The sequence below is a fragment of the Trichomycterus rosablanca genome, chromosome 8 (genome assembly GCF_030014385.1).
Source record: "Trichomycterus rosablanca isolate fTriRos1 chromosome 8, fTriRos1.hap1, whole genome shotgun sequence".
In the NCBI taxonomy this organism is placed as follows: domain Eukaryota; kingdom Metazoa; phylum Chordata; class Actinopteri; order Siluriformes; family Trichomycteridae; genus Trichomycterus; species Trichomycterus rosablanca.
In genome coordinates, this window is record NC_085995.1 from 1,741,645 (window position 1) to 1,752,299 (window position 10,655).

The 10,655-nt window shown below is 41.1% G+C and overlaps 1 protein-coding gene and 1 long non-coding RNA gene across 5 annotated transcripts in view; one reads left to right on the forward strand and one right to left on the reverse strand.

Moving 5' to 3' along the window:
* Positions 1-2,139, reverse strand: part of ndrg4 (NDRG family member 4) — a 40,333-nt gene extending 38,194 nt beyond the window's left edge. For 2 of the 4 annotated variants that reach the window (XM_063000335.1, XM_063000334.1), the window contains exon 1: positions 932-1,102. Coding sequence is in view for 2 of the 4 variants with exons in the window: in XM_063000333.1 (XP_062856403.1) it covers positions 932-1,112; positions 2,014-2,131 (299 nt within the window). In the remaining 2 variants the exon portion in view is untranslated. Of the gene's footprint in view, positions 1-931; positions 1,113-2,013 lie in introns of those variants that run through there. The other 2 variants (XM_063000333.1, XM_063000332.1) reach the window with 2 other exon arrangements.
* Positions 2,140-3,096: 957 nt separating this feature from the next.
* Positions 3,097-7,482, forward strand: LOC134318765 (uncharacterized). Its single transcript, XR_010013427.1, has 4 exons — positions 3,097-3,136; positions 4,331-4,440; positions 6,058-6,262; positions 6,849-7,482. It is a non-coding gene; the product is annotated as an uncharacterized LOC134318765 (long non-coding RNA).
* Positions 7,483-10,655: the final 3,173 nt, after the last annotated feature.

The following is a 10,655-nucleotide window of genomic DNA, read 5'->3' on the forward strand; positions in this document are numbered from 1 at the left end:
ACAGGTGGGCTGGGCACTGATGTTGGTCAATAAAGCCTCATTTGGAGTTCCGGTTAATTTCAGAGCTGCTCGGTTGGCTTTTTCTTTGTGGCTGTTTGGGCGAGAGCTAATGGATGTGTCCTCCAACCAGGATTCTGCTTATATGACACTGAAGAGCAGCTGAATATGCTTGGAGGAGAGCATTAACAGCTCAGTTCTGTTACTGTTGACTAACTGAAGCTTGCTATTGGTCCCAGCCAGAAAGTAGCGTAAAATATGTTGTTTAGATGATCTGACCTGAACTAAATCAACAGTTGTGTTACTTATAAGCCACCAGTCCCCTTCAGACCACATGATGGGCGGCTGCAAGTTCTCGCCCAGCACTGCATCCTGGCATGTTCCCAGTTCCTCCAGCTTTAAATATTATGTCAAGTGTTGCCAGCGATTAGCTCCCAACCAACAAGTCTTTCCTATCAGTCATTACACGGCATCCAAATATATCCCACAACACCACAGAGCCGAGAGAAGGGGGCAGATTAAACCCCGCAGTGCCACCTGTTTCATTTCAACCTGTTCAAAACATACAAAGTGCCACAAAGCCTGGCACGGCTCTTTTGCAGGTTCATAAATCTGACGTGACGCCCTTCACCTCCAGAGCCGTCGCAGACGTGACCGTGTAGCACACAGCCGTCCGTATGGCGCTCGGTCCTCGCACTGAAGGACTAGACGAGCGCGTAGGAGCACGTAGGGATGAAAACGGTACCTGACAATGACAATGTCGTTTAGGTTAACGCCTGGTGACCTCACGCCAGCTACGTTTCTGTAATACACACCGCGTAGCTCCACACATGAACACAAAGTCAGAACCAGCTCACGGTCACACAGCTGTCAGACGTGCAGATTAGCATCACAGATGTAAAATATTAAATATAAATGTAAAGAAATGATCTACCTTGACTTTTTAGCGTCTGCAGCTTCTTTAGCCGTGGTGACGTCGGACCGTCGGGCTTCTTTGTTTGGATTCGGTGTGTCGGTTTGGAGAGATGCTGCTACACTATGAGGACTCTGCTGTCTGAACCTCCCTCTCTCTCTGACGTTCCCTCTCCTCCCATCCCTCGCTCTCTTCCCTTTCGCTGGGTAATAAACAGAGAGCACGTGTCAGCCCGGATGATGCGGAGCCTCGGCACAGTCGGGAGAGAGAGAGGAGGTGGAGGGATCGGTGGGGATACAGGAGGAGCAGAAGTGAATATAAAAGGACTGGAAATAAAATAACGGAGGAGTAAGATGAGCTACTGTATTTGTTTATTCTGAGATTTAAAATACAAGCGATAAGGTGGCGCAGAGGTAAAACACACTAGCATACACTGTAAAAAATTATCTGAGCAATAAGTCAAGATAACTTCTTTCTTTCATTTACTTTAACTTATGAAAATCATTTTTGTAATTTCAACTAGATTTTACGAGTTTTCAGTGTTTCAACTTAAGTTTTTTAATTAGTTCAATGAAATGAAAATCTGAAGGAGTCAAATGAACTTAACTTTGTGAGTTTTGCTCTCTAACAGCGTGTAACCGTATTAATGTGTCATAGGAGGAGCCCTTTGTTTTGATCAATTAATTTAGCAATATTATGGTCTTTTTCGGTAATATACTAATATTACAGATATTCCAGACGTAGTAATAATTTAAACTAGAGAATTCTAAACGAAACACCTAACGGGCATCTGCAGACACCAGCTAATAACAGGAACTACACCAGGAGGCGGAGGAATACATTTTGTTTATTCTTTATATGCTCCCCCTTGGTGACATCATACGTCGGCATGGTTTACATTTCCACTGCTATGCTGATGATATTCAGCTTTACATCTCCTCCAAATCCATTAATACTGAACTTCACTCCACTCTGACAAATTGCATCACTGAAATGAAATTGTGGATGAAAGCTAATTTCCTCAAATTAAACTGTGAAAAATCAGATATGATCATCGTAGGTCCTACAACCCTGGCAAAAACCACAAAAAATTTTCAAATTACCATTGATAATGACACTTTGTCTCCGTCTTCTAACATCCGAAATCTTGGTGTAATTTTTGATAGCAACCTCTCTTTTGACCGCCATGTAAATCACATCACCAAAACTGCTTTCTTTCATCTAAAAAACATAGCACGTCTACGTCCATCACTCTCCTTTTCTGCCGCCGAAACCTTGATTCATGCTTTTATTACATCCAGAATTGATTATTGCAATAGCATCCTTTATGGTACATCTAACAAAATCCTAAAAAAACTTCAGTATATCCAGAATTCAGCTGCTCGCCTCCTTACTCATACTCGCTCCCGTGATCATATTACACCTGTTCTACAAAAACTTCATTGGCTTCCCGTTGCTCAACGCATTCAATTCAAAATTCTTCTATTCACTCACAAAGCTCTCCATAATCAGGCCCCATCCTACCTCACCGACCTGCTCCATCAGCACATTCCCTCCCGTAGCCTTCGCTCTTCTGAGGCTAACCTACTGTCCATACCCTCTAGGACCAAGCACCGGACCTGGGGTGACAGGGCCTTTTCCATAGCTGCTCCATCTTTATGGAATGCTCTCCCCAAACACCTACGAGATTGTCCTGACCTGTCCAAATTCAAGTCACTTCTCAAAACTCATCTATTCAGAGTGGCATTTAACTTGTAACAACACAAAATAAATGCTTTTATTTTTGCTATTCTTTTTAATAGTTTTTATACTTAGATCACGACAGAAATGTGAAGTCCTAGATCCTAAAACTTGTAAAGTTTTCAGTTTCCTGATTGCATGTAAATCTGTCCTGTTTCTGTCTAATTTTAAGAAATTGTTCTATATTTGTTGTTCTCTCTCATAATTTAGCTAATTTTTAATGAACTGTCTTATGCTGCTCTCTTTGTTTTTATCTTAATTATTCTTGATGTTGATGTACTATTTTGATTTTGTACTATGATTTGTATGGTGTATGTACGTATTTGTTTTGATTATTTGTCTTATGTAAAGCGTCTTTGAGTATCTTGAAAAGCGCTATATAAATAAAATGTATTATTATTATTATTATTTTGAGGGCGGAATGTTGAACGTCACTAGCTACAACCAGGCGGAGGAAAAACGACCGTTACGGACAGTCTTAGTGAGGTGAGTGGGTGCATTAATCATCGATTTTAAAATCTTATGTGTTTGGTTCATCAGGTGTCTTGTAAAAAATACATGCCATAAATTCCTCTCATGTTAGTATATTCTTTACAGGATGCCGCTTCTATCAGTTTTGCGTAATTTTCGTAGAAGATGTTAGCTAGCTTGGAAATAAGTTGGCAAACCGAGACAGCTAGTTAAACCAAACCGTTAGCTTACACTAAACTCTAGCTGCCTTCCCGCACTTTATATTCAAGCCAGTTGCCCAAATGCACACATATATACCAATGTGAGTTTAAAGCAAATAATAATAACTCAAAATCCAAATATGTCACACACTACAGATGTAATCGATCATTTATGACTTGTTTGGAGTTTAAATTCTACATCCAGGTCTTAATATATGGTCAACATGGTTTATTACGCAGTATAAGTTTATCTGAATTATAAAAATGAATAAACTTTCCCTTACACCTTCTGTTTAAAATGGCAGGCTGCAGTTTTCAGTTTAACTGTAAAGTTTATTGAGTAGTTTGAGGATATAAATTAAGACCTGGACATGTTCTGTTTATTTTTACAGAGATAATACTCTTAAAAAGATTTTAGGGGTTCTTTAGTAAATAAATACATTGATTCTATATACAGCCATGAAAACTCAAACAACCATTTACATGATTAAATAGTTTTTTGCATGCTCAAATTGTGCTTCAGATTGATGAGAATGTGTTGTGTATGGTTCTATAGCACCAAAAGGGTTCTTCTATTGTTATAAGCTTGAGATCGCAACAATAGCAGAACACTTTTTGGTGCTAACCATACACAACACATTCTGCATCAGTCTGAAGAACCTTTTCATCATACAAAGAGCCATTTAGGCATGCACATGGTTCTTTGAGTGTTCATGGTTCTATATACAACTAATGTCTTTACTAAAGAACCTGTCAAGAACCATCTTTTTAAAAGTGTGGGTGACAATTGATTCCTATTGTTTAACAATCTTAGCCTAGCAGCTCCAGTTTTAACTAAAGAAAAACAATTTGGACTCCAAACATGTCTTGACTGATCTGGGTGAACTCGCTGAACTATTCCTATAATGGTTTGATGTGTGCAGTTTACTTATTTCATTATGTTTGTAGTTCATATGACTTAATCACGGTATCCTATATGTGTTCTGATAATGAATTTTCTGTTTTACAGGTTTTGTTTGAATTAATTGAAGTTTCTAACAGTTCTCCAGTCCCATGTGGAATTTGCACAACATGTGAAGAAACACAGAAAAGGAACCAATCTAGTCGCTAAACTTTGCTGTGAGCTTTGTACTTTTTCTACTCCAAGCAACATCAAACAATATGTGATTCATTTAAAAAGACACTTGAGAAATAGAGAAACTGTGAATTACCCCTTTGTGGAGTTTTAAATCTAATGTTTCACCCTTTAGATTCTCATGTGGATTAAATTGTGTTCAATATTTTGTTGCATTTAAGTAAAGCTTCTGCACTCAAACTTTCTCTCATACACATACACCGATCAGCCATAACATTAAAACCACCTCCTTGTTTTTACACTCACTATTTTATCAGCTCCACTTACCATATAGAAGCACTTTGTAGTTCTACAATTACTGACTGTAGTGCATTTGTCTCTCTGCATACTTTGTTACCCCCTTTCATGCTGTTATTCAATGATCAGGACCCCCACAGAGCAGGTATTATTTAGGTTATTTATGAGAGGATCTGACACAGCAGTGCTGCTGGAGTTTTTAAACACCTCACTGTCACTGCTGGACTGAGAATAGTCCACCAACCAAAAATATCCAGCCAACAGCGCCCCGTGTGCAGCGTCCTGTGACCACTGATGAAGGTCTAGAAGATGACCGACTCAAACAGCAGCAATAGATGAGCGATCGTCTCTGACTTTACATCTACAAGGTGGACCAACTAGGTAGGAGTGTCTAATAGAGTGGACAGTGAGTGGACACGGTATTTAAAAACTCCAGCAGCGCTGCTGGGTCTGATCCACTCATACCAGCACAACACACACTAACACACCACCACCATGTCAGTGTCACTGCAGTGCTGAGAATGATCCACCACCTAAATAATTAATACCTGCTCTGTGGGGGTCCTGACCATTGAAGAACAGGGTGAAAGGGGGCTAACAAAGCATGCAGAGAAACAGACTACAGTCAGTAATTGTAGAACTACAACATGCTTCTATATGGTAAGTGGAGCTGATAAAATGGACAGTGAGTGTAGAAACAAGGAGGTGGTTTTAATGTTATGGCTGATCGGTGTATGCATGCATTATTATGTAGTGAGTTGCTCTTGCTGAAATGTGTTTCATATTTTATTAAATTTATCATATTTAATTAAATTTCCTAATGTTTTGGTTTGTTTTAACATGTCACTTTTAATAATTTATTTTTGTACTTTCTTTGTTAACATCTAATTACACTGAAATGTGGTGTTGAATTCAACTGTTCATCCAAAAAAAATAAAAGTGAGTTGTTACCTCAGAAATTGTGTTTGTTGTTATAACTATAATTCACAATTTAAAACTCTAAATAATTTTACATTATCTTAACTTAAAAACTAATGTCAAGACTGATTTTAACTTAAATATGTAGGTTGAAGCCAATGATTAGGACAAGTGAACAAAACTCATAATGTTTTGTCATCTGTATTTTAAACTTTCATTTCTAAGTTGAAACAACAAGCATTACATAGTCATATCAACCTGAAGACCGGAATCCAAAGCAAAACTAGACTGAAAGTAATGAGTTGAAGTAAATAGTAATTATAATTTGATTCTACTTGAAACTTTAAGGCAGCTTTTTAACTTAAGTTTTTGAGTTAAAGCTGATAAAATTTTTTACAGTGTACCAGAGCTGACATCTCAAACTTATGAGTTAATTTTTTTTTCAGCTGTGCTACCCGCAGGCTGGGCGCCTATACAGACGTCAATTGGCTCGTCCGTCAGGTTGGATGCCGGAGGAGATTCCTCATGACTGCTGCAATCACGACCTCTGCTGGCTGATCGATGGCACTGCACAGAGACGGGGGGCAATAGGGATCAGTGTGTGACTCTCTATACGCGAGACTGAGCCTTATATGAACTCGTACAGTGCAGGTGAAAGGAAGGGGTGTGTGTTATGCCTAGTTATGCCTAGTGGTAATCCAAAGGTCGCTGGTTCAAGCCCCACCACTGCCAGGTTGCCACTGTTGGGCCCTTGAGCAAGGCCTTTAACTCTCAATTGCTCACTGTCACAGTACTGTAAGTTGCTTTGGATAAAATATAGTTCACACTACATGATTTTTACTCTGATTTTACCTCGCCGACTGGTCGGTGCTAGATGTGGCAGCTCGGAAGCAACTCGGCGTTCCCTCGGGGCTCGAAGACTCAAGAAAAATATCTAGCATGTTAAATATCTGGACCTGTCGGCGACTCAAAATCCTGTAGTATGAAAAGTGTTGCGATCAGGTTGCGACTGGCAGCGAGTGCTATGTCGAACTATAGCCAATAAGAAGCCAGATTCGGGGTGAGGGGAAACCCCTGGGATGAGTGTAAAAATGTGGGACGGGGTGTAATATAGTTTCTATTAGAATACATCGGCGCACACACAAGCTTTACAGTATTTGTGACTTATCATTCTTGCCAAACCATAATACCCATGCTGCATTGCAAAAAAATTATTTTTACCTCCAACTCACTACAGAACAGACGCCCCCTGCTGGTCGTGTTGCCAAATCCAGTCTTTGCTTTTACGCTGCACATCAAACAACTTTGATCGCTTGCTTACTGTTGACGTGCATTTTTTCGTCACTTCTTGCATGTGGGGAAGGAAGGAAGGAAGGAAGGAAGAAAGGAAGGAAAAGGGGAAGGAAGGAAGAAAGGAAGGAAAAGGGGAAGGAAGGAAGGAAGGAAGGAAGGAAGAAAGGAAGGAAGGAAGGAAGAAAGGAAGGAAGGAAGGAAGGAAGGAAGGAAGGAAGAAAAAGGGGAAGGAAGGAAGAAAGGAAGGAAGAAAGGAAGGAAGGAAGAAAGGAAGGAAGGAAGGAAGGAAGGAAGGAAGGAAGGAAGAAAAAGGGGAAGGAAGAAGGAGGGAGGAGGAGGAAGGAAAAAGGAAGGAAGAAGGACTAAAAGATGGAAGGAAGGAAGGGAACAAAGCATTAATGTGAGAAAGCTGGTGAGGATCTGCCATGAAGAATGGGAAAAACTGCTCAAATACATCATGTGTGTTGAGATATTTCCAAAGAGACTTACAGCTGGAACTGCTGCTGAAGTGGCTTGTATAAAGTATTGATTACGATCTAAAGCGACATAGCGTAGCTGAACGGTCAGTGTGTTTTTATATTTCGTATCTTTATTCAGTTGAATGCTAATGTGAAAATGCTAAATAGCTTTAAAAATGAATAACACAGTATTTAAGTTTAGCTCCATCAGCACCATGTTCTTTCACACATTAACACCATCTCATCAGCGCCCACCTTCAGCAACATTCTACTTCAACAGAGGTGCTAAAATTACCCCACTGAGAGAGAGAAGGAAGAGAGAGGAGAGAGAGAGAAACGACAGAGAGAGAAGAGAGAGAGAAACGACAGAGAGAGGAGATAGAGAGAAAATACAGAGAGAGAGAGAGAGAGAGAGAGAGAGAGAGAGAGAGAGAGAGAGAGAGAGAATTAGTCACCGCTTCACATTCGCAGAAAGATCAATTTGTTTATAAACAGAATATTTTGACAGTTCTCTAAGATGGTTGGATGGTTGAAAGTATAGTTGGATGGATGCATGGTTGAATAGATGGATGGATGGATGAATGGATAAATAGTTAAATGGACGGATGGATGGATAGATGGTTGAATAGATGGATGGATAGATGGATGGATGGATGGTTAAATGGATGGATGGATGGATAGATGGTTGAATAGATGGATGGATGGATGGATGGTTAAATGGATGGATGGATAGATGGTTGAATAGATGGATGGATGGTTAAATGGATGGATGGATGGATGGATGGATAGATGGTTGAATAGATGGATGGATGGATGGATGGTTAAATGGATGGATGGATAGATGGTTGAATAGATGGATGGATGGTTAAATGGATGGATGGATGGATAGATGGTTGAATAGATGGATGGATGGATGGTTAAATGGATGGATGGATGGATGGATGGATGGATAGATGGTTGAATAGATGGATGGATGGATGGTTAAATGGATGGATAGATGGATGGATGGTTAAATGGATGGATGGATGGATAGATGGTTGAATAGATGGATGGATGGTTAAATGGATGGATGGATGGATGGATGGTTGAATAGATGGACGGATAGATGGATAGATGGATGGATGGATGGATGGTTAAATGGATGGATAGATGGATGGATGGATGGTTAAATGGATGGATAGATGGATGGATGGATAGATGAATGAATATATGGATTGATAATGGATTTGTGGGTGGTGTTACAACAGTTAAGTGGACACTTGGGCTAAATAAGAAAGCAGTGGATACAAGTTGAGATAAATGGGAAAAGAGTGGGGTCAGTGTTGGGGTATGTTAGAATAGGGTGGGGTCAGTGTTGGGGTATGTGGGAGTAGAATGGGGTCAGTGTTGGGGTATGTGGGAGTAGAATGGGGTCTGTGTCGTGGCATGTGAGAAACAGGAGGATAGTTGTGCTGCATCAGGACCTGGAAGACTTCCAGCTTAGAGACCAATAAAGTCAACACCTAGGGTCAGTTCAGAGCCGCCAATCCACATTCTGCATGTTTTTTTGGAAGGTGGAAGGACCCATGTTGTTGGGCAGCGCCCAGACTTTCAACACTTCCTAACTCTCTAACTCTAACTGACAAAGTACAAAGCAAAAGAAAGAAATAAAGAGTAAAAAATGATAAAAAATAAAAGAGATCCGGTCCGAACCTCCCACCTGGGTTACATGGAGTCAATTGTTAGCAGCAATGGAGAACAAAGAGATGAATCCAGGAATGAGAGAGTGGGTGTTCAGCCTAACCCTCCCTCTCTCTCTCTCTCTCTCTCTCTCAGCCTCCAGGCCTGTCTGATCTTTCTAAAGAAAGTCCTGAGAGTGCTGAGCTCTTTAATCACATCCTTCTCTCCCACACTGACTGTAGAATCCAGGGCATAGAGAGTAAAGAAGAGAAAACACACCAACATGATTCATCACACACACACACACACACACACACACACACACACACACACACACACACATTAACGTTCACAAAGGAATCATTCATTCTCATCAGCCGCTTCATCCTCAGGGTCACGGCAGGTCCGGCTTCACTGGGAAGCACAGGGCTCCAATCCGTCCCCCCTCAGACACAGCCAGTCATGTCCGTGTGGGTGTTTGGCCGGCCGATAGCACCGCTGAGATTCAAACTTGGGTGACAACGTTGGTAAACAAGCATGAGCTTAATTTAAGAATAGAATGACCTCTTTGTGTCCTTTTCAGCTACAACAGCTACTCTCACAAGACTTTAAAGTATGTCTGTGGGAATTTGTGCCCAAACAAGCATCTGTATGGCTGGGCGCTGATGAAGTTGTTGAGTGAGGCTGAGGTCACTGTGTTTTTAATACTCATTAAACCATTTAGTGCTCATTCAAGATCTGTTGATAGATGTGTTGTCATTTGAGGAAACCGCTCCCATCAGAATAGAAATGTTTTATTATGGCGCCCAGGTGGCGCAGCGGGATATTCCGCTAGCATACCAGCGCCAAGATCTGAACTCCTCGGGTGCCATCTAGCGGGCATAACTTGCAATGCCTGCAGCAGACACGATTCCGCTAGGGCGGGATGACCGGACTATGTGGGTGGGGTCTTCTAACGCTGTGTAAGGACCCTGATTAGCAGATAGAGGTGCCTGTGCTGAATGCATGGGTGGAAAAGGGTTCCGCTAAGGGCTGCGCGCAGGTCGGGGGAGGCGTGAGCAGCAATATACCCACCTTGACTGCAATCAGGGATCCACCAGCAGCAGAAGATGATTAGACTACACTAAATTGGGAGAAAATGCACAGAAAAAACGGCTGATAAAATGTTTTATTATAATAATCATCTCATCAGTCAGAATAAACAGATTCGAAGAACCACAGATTATTTATTTAGACCAGAATTTTTCCACCACAAGCGTCTGACCCAGACATGATCTTGTCTGCTGGAATAAAACACATTGGCCCCTAAATTAATTACACAACAGAACATCAAGCATCATGACGCTACAAAAAAAAACTGGGACACCGAACATCAGCTCTCTGGATGGACGAGCTTTGTGTACAAATCGATGAGATTTGCCTCAGTCGGTTGAAACTAAAGAATCTCTGCCTCTCTGTAACGATTCCATGATGGGATTTGTTACCCCAGAGGCGAATGTCAATACGTTCCACTGCGGAAATAACAGAGCTGACGTGAATCCCACAAACCCACCTACAGTACCAACCAACAGTACCACCCAACCCAGAGCCAGATCTCCTACTGCAGCGTTTTTTTAAAGGATGCATCAAAACCA